The sequence below is a fragment of the Sparus aurata genome, chromosome 8, assembly GCF_900880675.1.
Source record: "Sparus aurata chromosome 8, fSpaAur1.1, whole genome shotgun sequence".
Classification (NCBI taxonomy): Eukaryota; Metazoa; Chordata; class Actinopteri; order Spariformes; family Sparidae; genus Sparus; species Sparus aurata.
Window position 1 is genome coordinate 13532678 of NC_044194.1, and position 15797 is coordinate 13548474.

Sequence of the window (15797 nt, forward strand, 5' to 3'; positions counted from 1 at the left end):
TATTTTGGACGCTGAGAATTTGTATCAGCGTCGACATTTGTGCACAAAACTCCTGATTCAAGGAAAATGTTATGCAAAAGTGTCTGGCTTTTTACTAACACGTCATATTAGATGGAGTCATCAGACTGCTAACTTTTGAGATTTGTGGTCACCTGGTGGTTTCCCTCTTTGCTGCTTCACCCACACTGTACTTGTGTCATCCCTGCGTACAGTACAGTCGTTCTGTTTTCTGGTAGCCAGATGTCCCACATCACTGGGGAGAAGGAAAGAGGAACAGCTGCAACATGACAGCACTCACACAAAGCGAACATGCAATGTATTTACAGTATGTTTGGACTGTTAAATCAATTTACAGCAGCTCCCAGGTGGACAGTACATCACGAGTGGCTTGACTGATATGATAAAAATGAGTGTCGTTACATTTGCTGGATGAGTGCTCAGTAGACGTCTGGGTGAAAGCTTTAAGTTGTCTTCTGAAGTCTCGTCCATCTGCATGAAGTGTATTTAACACCAGTCATCCATCTGTTTGTCTCATCTGAGAGCAGAGAGATGGACCACTGTCCTGCAGGGTAGAAGTACTGACAACAAGCTGAGCTCCTAATAAGGAAGGGCAGGCTGGCCGAGGCACTCTCTCTGTAAATATCCCTCAGGTCTGAGAAAGACAGAGGAAGGGAGCTGGGGAGGAAGAGGCAAGCGGATGGATTGCAGCCTTATATGGACAAAGCACTGCTTTTCCCAGGGTTTGTGGCTCTGACCCCCGGCATGATGCCAGATGCTACACAAACAGCTCCTCAGTGACACCAAGTGGTGAAACTCATGAAATGCTGCAATTATTTATTTCTTTTATTTCTTTTTTACATATTTGACAGCTTTAGACCAACTGAGAAATAATGTACCAAAACATACCTCAGACAATGATCCTGTAATCAGGTCTACCAAAGAGCAATGTGGGCAACCGCTCCTGAGGCTCTATGTAGTTTGTGTCAGACACTTTGTGGTAGTAGATTAATCGGACATGTGTTTGGTAATGTGGTCTATAGCAGCTTTCTTCAGTCCTTTGGGGAACCTGCCCTGCATTTTTCAGACGTTTCCCTGCTCCAACACACCTGATTCAAATGAATGGGCCGTCATCAGGCCTCAGCAGAGCTTGATGACGAGCTGATCATTTGAACCAGGAGACAGAACCAGGATCAAAGAATGCTGCTAAAGGTATTTTTGGGGCATTTTTACCCAATCTAATCTAGCTTGTTTCTCTAAAAAAAACAGAAATTTGAAAATGAAATATGAATCTGGAATATAATATTTCAGTTGATGTAATGCTTACATGGTGCATGTTACAGGGCTACTCCAGGTATTTGCTATTAGGTTGCAATAAACTTGTAGGGGTCAGATTTGAAAAAGAATCCAAACTGCAGAGGTTTAGATATCATCCAGTTTTATTTTTTAATCTTTAGTATGTGTCAAACCTAAAAAATGCTGTGTCCTACAATTCCCATGATGCAGCTAGATAGCGCAATTCTCCTTTTCTGTAACACAGGCTTTCTCTTAAAAATCTTAAGCTTGAATTCACTAAGTTTATTTTACTTTATAAAGCTCAACCAGAACATTGTCCAGCTGTTGAGCTACAAATTAAGTATAATTCCCACGAGCTGAGCTGTAAAATTGGTGGATGTAGTGAGCACCATGATTCGTTAACCTCTGTGCCGCCGTGGCACCAGCTTGGTCTGACTTTTGTGCACTATGTTTTAGGGGCAACTTCCACCTATGACCCTCATTGGAACAGAACTCTGTGACGTGTAGTACTGATAATAGTGGAACATTAATAATATATGTATTTGTAGAGCACTTTCCAAAAACACTTTATGCATGAAGATCAAACAAAAACTAACCACGAAAAGAGGAAATGGAAAACACTCTGAATAGTATGAGCTCATAAAAGTTAAAGGATACGTTCATTCAAAAATGAAATTCAGTCATTATCTACTCACCCCCATCCCAATGAGAAGTCGGATGTTGGACTGTCATCTGCAAATGATTTCTGAAGCTTCACAGCAAATCTGCCTTGCAGCGTTCTCTTGAACAACTAAAGTGAATGGGGACTTGTTTCAAAACACAAGGAAACAACAAAAAAATATCTTCATACAGTTCGTCTGGGATAATGTAAGTCTCCAGATATAAGAGATAACACATTTATATGAAAAGATGTAATTTACAACCCTTTTAAAGCTGAGATCTTCACTGTAGCTGCTAAGCTAAAAATGTCATCATGCACCTCTTCTGAAGTGAGTGTGTAAATATTGTCTTGTCAAATCAATTTGGGATCTCAGGGCTTCTGGAAAGACTCAGATTACACCAGAAAAGCTGTATGGAGCCATTTTGATTGTTTTTTGTTTTCGTTTTTGTCCCCATCCACTTCAGTTGTTTAGCAGAATGCTGCAACAATGTTTTGCTTTCATCCGACTTTTCAGTTTTGGCTGAACTTGTCCTTTAAGAGGAGATTTATAAGAGAACGGTGATTCTCTCAGGTCGCTTTCCTCAAGCTCATAGCCCCAGAGGCTCTAGACTCTGACTGCAAAGACTTTAAAGATTTGTTGGCTAAAATGAGTAAAACAAGAGCTAACAGCATAATGGTAAAAGATTTAGGGTGCCCGGTAAGCAGAGGAGAGAGGACATGATTTAGTTTGGAGAGAGTGATGTCGACTTCTTGGAAAAGATTGGATGAATAGGTAAACACTCTCACTGTGACCTGAAGAGTATTTTCACTGCCTCTGCCTAGTGGTCCTGGTGTTTTAACTGTACATACGTATGTACACGTTGGCAACCATTACAGCCTGGAAAAGATAAACAAAGGTGTTTATTAATACTGTTCAGATCTTTTTCTTAAAGCTGGGAGTTGACATGATTCATAGTGTGATGAGTGCACTTCTTATTTCACACAAATCTAGTCTGTATGCAGCGGTGTCCCCAGCTGCTCCAGACACACTGTGACCTGTCCACCACATGAAGTCCATGCCATGTTTTACATCAGAGAATCCTGTCCAGGTTTTCTTTGCAGGACACACACAGCTGCATGGTCTCCTCCCACAGCAGTGATACTCCTCTCTTCAAACTTCCTCTGTATAAACTTTAATAAACTTCTTTGTTTTCAGTAGACATGAGTGCTAAAAGGAACTTCTTGCTGTAAACTGGAAACAACAAGCGCTTTTCTGGAACTTTTGCCTTCAATTTTCCTTTTTTTTTCCTGCATTTTTCTTTGTTGCAGAAACAGATGATTCTTCCAGTTCACGTGAGAGTAAACCATTCCCACTGCAGTAATGTGTTAGAAGGAGTTATGCAGGAGTGGTTTAGACCCGATCGCTGAGATTGTATGTTTATTTTCAGACAAAATTCAGTCAACTTTACTTAATGAGGAGAAAGTATTTGCCCTGTAATTAACCTTTGTTTTGTTCATTAAGTGACTTGTGTTTTTGCATGATGATGCCTTAGGATGATGTCTTGTTACACAAAAGTGTCAAAGTACACAGTCTACAAATAGTCTTTACTAGCAGGAGCCTGTGAAAAAAGTGTTGTGTGTTTGTTTACAGTAAAAATTTCCAGTAGCGATGTAGTGTCTCTAACCATGCATGGTGAACTAAAGGATTTTCACACTGCATTTAGACCAGGTCTGAAAGCATTTTTAGTCCCAGGCTAAAAGAGAGTTTACACTGGTACACTCTTGGCACTTTTCAAAGTGGGCCGACCTAAGTCCTGCTCATTCTTAATTGTTAACATTAGTCACACATTCCAAAGGACATTTAACCCAGAGCTAGCAGATGTGCCGTGTGAATCATATAGCCCAGGTTTTAGGTTAACCCTTGCTTAACAATAGGGCTGTTCACCATGCTAACTTAGCCCCTTTAGTCCGGGGCTAAAGTCAGTGTTAACCCACTTTGGAATGTACCAGTATTAGGCCAGTTTGAATGTTTTCTTAGCTTTAGGCTAACAACTCCCTTAGCTTTGGGCTAACAGTTCCCTTAGACTGGGGCTAACAGCTTTGTTAGCCTGGGGCTAACTGCTGTGTTAGCCTGAGGCCAACAACTCCCTTAGCCTGGGGCTAGCAGCTCACTTAGTCTGGGGTTAACAGCTGCCTTAGTCTGGGGCTAACAGCTCCCTTATCTTGGGGTTAACAGCTACATTAGCCTGGGGTTAACAGCTGCCTTAGTCTGGGGCCAACAGCTCCCTTATCTTGGGGTTAACAGCTACATTAGCCTGGGGCTATCAGCTGCCTTAGCCCAAGGCTAACAGCTGCCTTAGCTTGGGCCTATCATTGCCCTTCACTTGGGACTAACAGGTCGCCTCTACTTGGCTTTAACGGTTCCTTAGCCATGGGCTTACAAAATCCTTTGCTTAGGGCTAACAATAGCTTTCGCTTAGGGATAACAGCTCCCTAAGAAAAGCCCTGGGCTAAGAACATACAGCGTGTAGTTTAATTATGGTTATGTTATAGAACATAACCATCATATAAAAATAAAATAAATAGTCAGAATATAAGTGCTTTTCACGTGCCACTTAGTCCCAGGGTCAGAAAAAAATTCTGGCACATTCCAAAATGGGCCATCCATGACTTTTGCTTAAGGCTTACTTGCCCTGCTTCAGAACAGGTGTAGCCCAGAGTTTGTGGGGTTATCATCTGAAAACCAGCTAAACATGGAGATTAAATGTGCCAGTGTGAAATGGGGCTCAAGTAAACAAGAGTATTTACATTAGACTTGAATGTACGTTTCCAAAGGATACTAACATAAGTGAAATCATCTTTCATTGTTCAAGAGCTGGGACAAAATCAACGAACCCTGACTGCCTTTCAGGAATCAGACTTACTGGTTCCGTTTAAGCTTCCCAATTAAAGCTCCAGACTTCGACATGTCCTGTGACTCAGACCCTTACATCTTTTCCACTGACACTCTACCTGCTGACCGCCGCTTCCTCCCTCCACTTGCCAATGGGCGTCTGGGATGGAGGGTGTACAGCAACATCATGCACATGGGTGGCGTGTATAACGGAGAGGGTGGACGGTGTCACAGAGCGGATGTCCCCTGTCCTTTCGCTGTGGAGGTGGAGATGGAGGAAACAACCCAGCACACCTACAGCCTAGACACTCACTCAGGTAGCATCAGCAGAGTTTGACCGTCTGGTTGCAGGACATCATGTTGCTGATCTAATTTCATGCCGTGAAGAATGATCACTGTCTCATCTTCTCGTCCAGGCATTTTTACCCACACACTGAGCTCGGCAAATGTGACCATCTCACAGTCTTTGTATTCACACCGATACTACTCCAACCTGATGGTGATGGAGGTTTTGCTGGTGCGTCAGGTGACCTCAGAGGAGCCAGTCACTGTAAAGCTGGTCAGTTCATTCACGCCTCAGAGCAAAGACATCGTGTTTGAGTCTGGTCCTGATTACAAAGGAGGAAAGTAAGGATGACAATGACACTTCTTGAATATACTGTACAAGTAGGAAATCTCTCAAAGTCTACACTCACCTCTCATACAGGTACATTCACGGAACGACAAAGAGTGCTGAGATCCCAGGAGGTTCCTGTCCCATGGTGCACCTTATCTGGAGCCACATACCCTCTACTCTGACGCTGCTTCCAGAGCAGAGCCAGGCTCGCTGGGGCTTCATCCTGGTTGGGACCAACAGCTTGGATATAGCCAAGGCCAGTTTTGATGAGGGCCTGGATCTGATGGCGGCGGGCAACCTGCGTCCGTCTCACGAGAATGCCTGGAAAGAACTGTGGCTGCAGAGCAAGGTGGAGGTGACTGGGTCAGAGACCCTGAGCAAGGCCGTGATTGGCTGCATGTTCTACCTCCTCAGCGCCTTCCCTTCCATACATGACACCTCCAGCTCTTTTGGTGGAGTCAGTCCAGGTGGGCTGTCTAATGGAGGAGATGGTCAGGACTACTGGGGCCATGTTTTCTGGGACCAGGTATGGCTAGATATGTTATTTGCATGTTGTTTGTTTGGGTTGTATGATGCATCTCACAGTAACCCTACCTTCCTCTTGATAGGACCTCTGGATGTATCCTGGTATCGCCCTTTTCTATCCCAAGCTAGCCCGAGCAGTGCTAGAGTACAGGGTGGGGACTATAGATGGTGCAAAGGACAACGCACAAAAGCAGGGCCACAAGGTATGATGATCAGAGGGATGAAGGTGCACAAGACCAAGAACAAGAATTGGTCTTTTTAGCTTGTTACTGGAGGCAATTGTGGAACTGTGAAAACTGTTGGATTAAACAGAAGAAATTAAATGAAAAAGCAGCCCAGCCAACAAGGTGCTGCAGGCAACGACCCGTAAAAAAAACTGTCTTTTGTTCTATTTCTGTTTGTATACAATCAATCAATCAGTCAAAGCTTTATTGTCATTTAGATGTACCAACAAAAGTAGTGCAACAAAAATGAGATTACGTTTCCCGGGATCCCATAACAGAAACACAATAAACATACACAATACAAATTAAACACAAAATCGTTGTTACAGCTGATATCTTCAGTCTTTGTGTTTGTACTCTTCTTTATACGTAGTAAGAAGTACATGAAACTGTGTCTGACTCCTCTGAATCAGTGTTCTGACTTTACAGGGACTAAAGTTCCCATGGGAGAGTGCTGTGTCAGGGAGGGAGGTGTGTCCAGAGGACATTTACGGACAACAAGAGATTCATATAAATGGAGACGTCACCCTGGCCTTCCAGCGATACTTCTACCTCACCGAGGTACATTCTTTTATCACCATCCTATTGTCTCAGCCTGTGTGATGATATTAACGGGGCTGTTGGTTGCAGGATCTATCCATGTTCACAGAGGGCCGGGGCAGTGAGGTGATCTACGGTGTGGCTGATTACTGGGTTTCTAGAGTTACCTGGAGCCCTGAGGACCAGAAGTATCACCTCATAGGTAAAGATTTTTATTAGAAAGATGTTTTTTCTGCTGAATCTAGTGAGTTGACATGGTTGTGCGTCAAATTTTTATTTAGTCACCTTGTTATGTTAATTTTGCTATTGCAATGTAAAATTTTCAACTTCTATATTCATATATTGAAGATACTTTTGTGGCTAATTTGGAAGTATTTATGAATGTAATCATTATATAATTGCATGACTTTTTTAAAATTTCTTTTGTGCCTTTAGGTGTCATGCCACCTGATGAATATTATTACAATGTCAACAACTCTGTGTTCACAAACACCGTGGCCAAATTCAGGTACTTGTGTGTGAATATTTACCTCTAGTCGATTTAAACTGGTAAAAACCGATAATACAAAAAGTTTCTCATTTGTCAGTCTCCAGTTCGCTGTAGAGCTGGCTGCCCTCCTCCAACATCCTGCACCAACCGAATGGCAGAAAGTGGCCGATGGCCTCAAAATACCTTTCGACCAAGAATCCCAGTACCATCCCGAGTTTGATGGCTACATTAAAGGTTCATTTCTAAGACTTCTGACACTGAGCTATATAAAAAAAAAAAACTGAGTGTTCATAATATGCTGGAATGTCCTTTGGACGTCTCACAGGTCATCCAGTGAAGCAGGCTGACGCAGTTATGTTGAGCTACCCTCTTGACTTGCCAATGTCCCCAGAGGTCAGGAGGAATGACCTTGCAATGTATGAGCCAGTAACTGACCCCAGCGGTCCAGCCATGACATGGGTAAGACACAATTAATGTTAAAGCTGCAGTCTGGAGTTTTGAGAAAAAAGTGGACTTAGGCAGAAAATCTGAATAAGCACAGCTCCCAGGTCCCTCCTTCTTCCTCTCTGCTGGCTGCAGCCCTGCCTTCAAAGCCCCTCCCCACAGAGGAGCCTGCTGTGCACAAGCAAGCTTGTAACCACGGTAACAGAGGAAGCCAGATGAGCCAAACCAAGATAAGCCAACATCAAAATAAGCCAATTTAGAATTAAACATATATCAAGCAGGGGTCCTTACTTGTCCAGCAGAAAAGCAGCTAACTCTGCGTTGCTCTTGAGTCCTTTCAAATCCCGCAGCTCCCTCCACCTCTGAAATGACGCTCCAGTATTTATCCTTGTTTTCTTTCTGGCTCAGTCCAGTTCTTTCTTTTGACACTGCTTTTCTTCTTCTTAGTTCTTATTTCTTCTCTTTGACCTGGGCAATGGTGGGGCAAATTTACGGCTCTGTTGTTGCTGTCTGTTCTCCTCCATTGTTTACAGTTTGAGTTTGAACGTATCTGACCAGGTGTGAGCAGACACTGCACCTGCGCGGGGGAGGGGCACTGCCAAGTACGTGCTGCGTGAGGGAGGGGGGCTGCCAGTAGCAAATGCACAAGAGTGGCTGACACTTCTCAGACACTCCCCTTGGCTCTGATTGGTTGTATTGAGCCGGGAGCACTGGATTCTTGCAAATCAAATCAGGGCCACTGGGTGGAGCCAAAGACAGTGGATTTTTACACAGCTGACCTGTATCTTATTCTACTGTCAGATCTTGATGACAATTTTAAATTGCAGATAAAACAAAAAATAGTCCAGACTACAGCTTTAACGCTTTGACTGTATTATAGAGATTTATTGCCAAATGAACATATTAAAAAGATTAGATTTAAATAATTTATAAGTTAAAACTTAGCAGTTGTGGAAAAATAATTCAGATCCTTTAGTAAAATAAAAGTAGTGATTTCACAAGGTAAGAGTCTTGCATTCAAAATATTAATAAAAGATATACGATTAAAATCTCTAAGATAATTGTTATATATTTTGTTGAGTTTCCATTATCCTAAATGTTTCCAACAATGTTCAAACCAAGACAAAGCAAATTGCTATAACTCGAGGGGAAAAACGGGAAACACCAGACGATTTGTCAGAGACTGAGGAGGGAAGTGGGCAAATGTGACTAAACACAACGTGAATAAAAATGTGATACATCACCTCATTTGTTAACATTTCTGCCTGAATCGAGTCACATAGATTTCTATTCACAACGGTTCTTGTTTAACAATGAAGACATCAATTAAGGGCTCCAATAATCACTTATTTTATGCATCACAGTGACATTTAGCCAAGTTGTGACACAGTTAGCATTTAGCTAGAGAACATCGTGAAAGAATTAGCAGCTATAGAGGCAGGTATTCCATATTGTTAAGGAGTTGCTAGCGACTAAACAACTGAGCTTGAAATATACTGAATAATGAGCTAGAAAAAAATCATGACCCCAAGAGAGTGACTTTAAGTATACGCTAATGTTGTTCCATAAGTGCTGGATGTGTAAATAGACAGATGTTCGCTAACATGTTAAAAGTCAGAAGTCAATTAATTTATTAGCAATATTTTACATTGTCTCTTTGCATTGAAAGTAAAAGACTGTTGTTGCCATTTCTTCTTTATTTGTGTATGTTTGCACCAATGCTTTTACTTTACATTCTAAGAGTATGTTTGCAATCGGCTGGATGGAGCTTGGGGAGGCCGAGAAGGCTCAGAGTTTACTTCAGAAGTGCTTCAGCAACATCCAGGGACCCTTCCAGGTATCTTTCTGAGTCACAAACGCTCTTCATACTAAAACATTCCTCTTGACCGAAGACTTGGTGAATGTGTGATTACCTCTGCTCACAGGTATGGAGTGAATCATCAGACGGCTCTGGTGCAGTCAACTTCCTCACGGGTATGGGAGGATTCCTGCAAGCTGTGCTGTTTGGCTACACAGGCTTCAGGTCAGAATTACACCCCAATATCCAGTATCGTACAAAAGTGAGTACACCCCTCACATTTCTGCAAATATTTTATTATATCTTTTCATGGGATGACACTTTGCTACAATGTAAAGTAGTGTGTACAGCTTGTATAACAGTGTAAAATGACTGTACCCTCAAAATAACTCAACACACAGCCATTAATGTCTGAACTGCTGGCAACAAAAGTGAGTACACCCCTAAGTGAAAATGGTGGGCCTGTTCTGAGTGGAACCTGTCCAGTTAAACCGCTGTATGGTCTTGGCCACCGTGCTGCAGCTCAGTTTCAGGGTGTTGGTAATCTTCTTATAGCCTCGGCCATCTTTATGTGGAGCAACAATTCTTTTTTTCAGATCCTCAGAGAGTTCTTTGCCATGAGGTGCCACGTTGAACTTTCAGTGACCAGTATGAGAGAGCAAGCGATAACACCAAATTTAACACACCTGCTCCCCATTCACATCTGAAAATGGCTAATTGGGCCCAATTTGGACATTGTCCACTTAGGGGTGTACTCACTTTTGTTGCCAGTCGTTCAGACATTAATGGCTGTGTTGAGTTATTTTGAGGGGACAGTAAATGTACACTGTTATACAAGCTGTACACTGACTACTTTACATTGTAGCAAAGTGTCACTTCTTCAGTGTTGTCCCATGAAAAGATATAATAAACTATTTACACAAATGTGAGGGGTGTATTCACTTTTGTGAGATACTGTACATATACACCGAACTCACAAGCAGTAATACGGTGATTGATATACTGCGTTATCTTTCTAGAGTTCAGAAGGAAGGCCTGGCCTTTTCTCCACTTCTCCCCAAGGACATTTCTGAGCTCTGCATTCGTGGTGTAAATTACCTGGGCAGTCAGATGGACTGGCTGCTGAGGAAAAATGAAGTCTGTATCATAGTGAGGGAACGGACAGGAAGTGCCAAGACCTCTGATCTGCAGGTGGTCCTCAAGGCATCAGGAACCAAAATCCCTCTTTCACCAGGTAACACGAAAACATGAACGACATGCTGTCAAAGGTGCCATTTTTTAGAATAGTATTTTATTTTTGCGATAAATATGAAAGTTTGTTCATTGATAGTAAAACTATTTTCAAACTACAGGTCAAGAAAAGACAAGTGAATAATTGACTAAAAAAGTACATTTCAGAGAAAACATTAAAGGGTAACTTCACCCAAAAATTTAAATTCAGTCATTACCTACTCATCCTCATGCCAGTGGAGTCCACAAAACATTACCAGAGCTCCACTGCTAAACAACATTATCCTACACATCTGAAGTGGATGATGACTTGTTTTGAAACATATGTGAAGTAATCCAATTCTCCAGAAACCCCGGGATACCAAATTAATTTGAGCAGTTGTTATTTTCACCCTTTTTTTAAGATCACCAGAGTACAGCGCTGCATGCCTTAAAGGAGAACTTCGGTCGATTTAAACATGCAGCTTCATTGCTCAAGCTACCCTTGACTTGCGAGTACCGAAGACGCGAACAAATTCGGTCCAGCCATTACAGAGCTCCGTGAACGGAGATGTAGCATTGAACGCTAACTGCATGGGGTCAGAACTTCACGCTGTGTTTTAAGCATCTTAACATGCTCCACATCTCACACCAGAAGTTATGCAACATCAGCAGACACCTTAGCACACAGCACTGTAGCGTGTATGACTCAAACTGAATAAAAAAGTAGTTAAAATAGTGTGTTTGTGCAAGCAGCTACTTACCTGTTTGTTGACATCCGTGTGTTCCGGTAGCTAGACCAAACTAGTCAATCCGTCGAGCGTGCACTTACTCCCTCACTGGCGGAGACGGAAACGTATTCCAGCATTTTCGTGTGTATGTTCATAATGTACATTTCCATGTTACAACCTGTCATGAGCCATGAGCCTTACAATAGCCTGTTAAGCCTGTTAAGTGCACACTCGGTGGATACGCTAGTTTGGTCTAGCTACCGGAAGACGCGGATGTCAACAAACAGGTAAGTAGCTCCTTGCACAAACACACTATTTTAACTACTTTTTTATTCATTTTGAGTCATACACGCTACAGTGCTGTGTGCTAAGGTGTCTGCTGATGTTGCATAACTTCTGGTGTGAGATGTGGAGCATGTTAAGATGCTTAAAACACAGCGTGAAGTTCTGACCCCATGCTGTTAGCGTTCAATGCTACATCTCCGTTCACGGAGCTCTGTAATGGCTGGACCAAATTTGTTCGCGTCTTCGGTACTCGCAAGTCAAGGGTAGCTTGAGCAATGAAGCTGCATGTTTAAATCGACCGAAGTTCTCCTTTAAGATCGACAGGTGCGTAGGGGAGACTGAAGGCCAACAAAATAAAAATAAAAAATACTTACAGTAGTCGATTTTGAGGACACAGAATTTCAGTGACAAAATAACAGAGTGCAATGATGAGGAATAATCAGAAGCAGAGTCTTGAACTGCACACTACAACTCCAGACCATGGCACTATCCGTCTTATTATGGCAGAAAATGACAGAGAGCGCTCACACTCTCTTCGCTTAATGAGAAATGGCTTTTTAGATATTAAAGTGGAAAAAAGACAGACATTTATTGAAGTGATTGACTCTGATTTAGAGGAGAAAAGACTGTGGCCTTTGGGGACAATAGAGAGTGACACATCACATTTTATAATAAGGCATGTGTGATTGAAGTATTGTTGCAGACTGGAGGATGTGAGAGTTTCTCAGTTATTTAATTAAACAATGCAATTCATAAACATCCTGTAGTGCAGTCCCGCCCCAATCCAAAATGGTACATGACAAATTACCTGTCACAGGAAAATGACTCCACACGCCTATTGGTTTGATTTTCATGTGTTATTATGTAATTTTATTCAGCACTGCATTACTCTTACTGTGTACATACATTTGAGTACATACACTGAGTAGTAACAGATTATATTTAATTTACATGTACTCATCTGTATTTCCAGGGCAGCCAGTGACATTTCCCCGAGAGCCTGGGTATGTTTGTAAACAGGCTTGGACGTCTTCCTGTTGGCCGGTCTGAAACCTCAACCTGGGACCCTCCTGATCATTTAATTTGCAAAGAATTAAAATGATGCTGACTAAGTCATTTCATATCTGAGCTACTGCTTAGTTGTATGTTGGCATTCACTTGTGTAACCATGGACAAAATGTATGAAATAGCTTTCTATATAACACAGTGGGATGGCAAGAATTACAAAACATGAGTTTGTTTTTATATCATTTTACTGAATGTTTATTGTACTTCTTTATTTGGTTAAAATGAAAAAAAAGGTTTGACATGAAAATTTGTGTCCAGAGTGTCCAAAAAACATCCTTTTGCAATTTATTTGAGTTATTTGCTATTGTAATATGCCACATTATGAAATCTTTTGTTTTGTAATCAAGATGTGTTCAAATAAAACTCCTTTCATTCTGTGCAAATCTTCATTTTCCACTTTATTTTCTCTCCTCGATTTTTTATGAGTGTTCACCTTACCTCTGTTAGCTGGATCAACCCAGCCTTTGTATGGAGGACCAAACCTGACATAAGTATAAATAAATAAATAAATGCATAAATGCATAAATAAATACATAAATAAATACATAAATGCGTAAATAAATGTATAAATAAACAAATGCATAAATAAATACATGCGTAAATAAATGAATAAATAAATAAATGCTGAAATAAATGTATAAATAAATAAAAGTATAAATAAAAGAATAAATGCTTTTTATTTATTTATACATTTCTGTTCACCTACATTTATTTATTTCTGTATTTCTGTTCACCTACATTTATTTATTTCTGTATTTCTGTTCACCTACATTTATTTATTTCTGTATTTCTGTTCACCTACATATATTTATTTCTGTATTTCTGTGTCCATATGTAAATGAGGAGGTAGGAGGTCCTAACCTCAGTCAAGAGCATGATTGGTTACAGGATATGGAGGACCAAACCTGACATAAGTATAAATAAATACAGAAATAAATAAATAAATGCTGAAATAAATGTATAAATAAATAAATACATGCATAAATAAATGAATAAATAAATAAATGCTGAAATAAATGTATAAATAAATAAATAAAAGTATAAATAAAAGAATAAATGCTTTTTATTTATTTATACATTTATGTTCACCTACATTTATTTATTTATACATTTATGTTCACCTACATTTATTTATTTCTGTATTTCTGTTCACCTACATATATTTATTTCTGTATTTCTGTGTCCACATGTAAATGAGGAGGTAGGAGGTCCTAACCTCAGTCAAGAGCATGATTGGTCAAATCGGAGAGCCAGACAAAAGCAAACGATTCCTGATCTCAAGCCTCGCGCTCTGTAACGTTGTAAACAGCTCCAGTTAGCTTAATGGCCTCGACCAGTGTGACAGGTTAACTGGCGTTCATTTTAACTTGCGAGGGTCCCAGATGTGCTGGTGGTGTGGTTTGAGAATCCTGTCTGGAGAGCCATGTCCGCTAACCAGGAAAAACATTCTGCTCATCGCTCAAGTCATGTATACGTGTATTCGTTTTGACGTGGCTTGAACACTTCTATCCACACGGAGAAGCCGGGGCTGCGACTTGCAAACCACTGCTAGACGAGCGCTACAGAGCACAAATCGTCCAAAAGTGCATGTTGTCGGTCTCATATCTTTGTCGTGAATCTCTGTACTCTTCAACAACTCATGTATGGAACAGTATTGAGCATTTGTTCACGCCGAACGGCTCGAGAGCGGCGTGGACACCGCTGTTAGCAGTTAGCTGCTAGTTAGCTTTTAGCTGCTCGCTGTAGCGCTAAGAGCGTAGCGTCCAGGTTAACTATTGACACATGTTACCACCGAGAGTGAGATACATGTCTGGGCTTTCCTATGAACCATTGTCGCTACTGGTGTTTGTATCACAGGTTGATCTGGACGTCTCACGATTTGCCACAGCTCATTGACCTCACGCTGAGCTCGGGCTGGATGTCAACGTACTCTGCAGACTGTTTGACCAGCAGGCTGTATGACAGTGTACAGTTTTCACACCGACTTAGCGTCAGCTTAATAACGATGTATGCGGCTCGGAACGATGGCTTTAAGTAACCATTTGAACAGTGCGGAATGAAAAATACCCGATGGTAACCTGTGTCACAAGGTAGCCTGGACGCTGCGCTACAGCGAGCAGCTAACAGCTAACATAAGAGCTAAAAGGGGTCTCCACGCCGCTCTCGAGCCGCTTGGCGTGAACAAATGCCTCAGCCTGTTCCACCCATGAGTCATTTCAGAGTACAGATATTCACGACAAAGATATGAGACCGACGACATGCACTTTTGGACGATTTGTGCTCTGTAGCTCTCGTCTAGATACACATATACATGACTTGGAGCGATGAGCAGAATGTTTTTCCTGGCTAGCGGACATGGCTGAGGACCCCTCTCTCTCCAGACGGGATTCTCAAACCACACCACCAGCACACCTGGGACCCTCGCAAGTTAAAATGAACGCCAGTCAAATTCATAACTATACCATAGCTACATGAACAAATGTCAACAACTGCAGCTAACAGTTAGCTGAGCGGGCTTGCTGGTAGCCAGCAACATTCCTGTACAGTGTACAGGAATCAGCGCTGCTAGTAAGGCAGAAGTAGTAGACCCTCATCGAGCACACTCCTGTAACCAATCATCTCTTGACTGAGGTTAGGACCTCCTACCTCCTCATTTACACATGGACACAGAAATACAGAAATAAATATATGTAGGTGAAGAGAAATACAGAAATACAGAAATAAATAAATGTAGGTGAACAGAAATACAGAAATAAATAAATGTAGGTGAACAGAAATGTATAAATAAATAAAAAGCATTTATTCTTTTATTTATACTTTTATTTATTTATTTAAGCATTTATTTATTTATTCATTTATTTATGCATTTGTTTATTTATACATTTATTTCAGCATTTATTTATGTATTTATTTATGCATTTATGGATTTATTTATTTATTTATACTTATGTCAGGTTTGGTCCTCCATAACAGGAGTGTGCTCGATGAGGGTCTACTACTTCTGCCTTACTAGCAGCGCTGATTCCTGTACACTGTACAGG

At 41.2% G+C, this 15797-nt stretch overlaps 1 protein-coding gene across 3 annotated transcripts; it reads left to right on the forward strand.

Moving 5' to 3' along the window:
• The first annotated feature begins 1057 nt into the window (after positions 1 to 1057).
• On the forward strand, positions 1058 to 13139 carry pgghg (protein-glucosylgalactosylhydroxylysine glucosidase). Of its 3 annotated transcripts, none has more exons than XM_030426908.1 (14): positions 1058 to 1209; positions 4807 to 5143; positions 5243 to 5453; positions 5533 to 5968; positions 6051 to 6170; positions 6621 to 6752; positions 6822 to 6933; positions 7167 to 7239; positions 7319 to 7455; positions 7547 to 7680; positions 9407 to 9502; positions 9591 to 9688; positions 10483 to 10697; positions 12662 to 13139. In XM_030426908.1, the coding sequence occupies exons 2-14, from the start codon at positions 4900 to 4902 to the stop codon at positions 12736 to 12738; spliced, it is 2085 nt and encodes a 694-aa protein (XP_030282768.1). In that variant the 5' UTR covers positions 1058 to 1209; positions 4807 to 4899; the 3' UTR covers positions 12739 to 13139. The 3 variants fall into 3 exon arrangements, with proteins under 3 accessions (XP_030282768.1, XP_030282769.1, XP_030282767.1); XM_030426909.1 differs by lacking the exon at positions 1058 to 1209 and adding an exon at positions 3064 to 3365; XM_030426907.1 differs by lacking the exon at positions 1058 to 1209 and adding an exon at positions 3064 to 3286.
• Positions 13140 to 15797: the final 2658 nt, after the last annotated feature.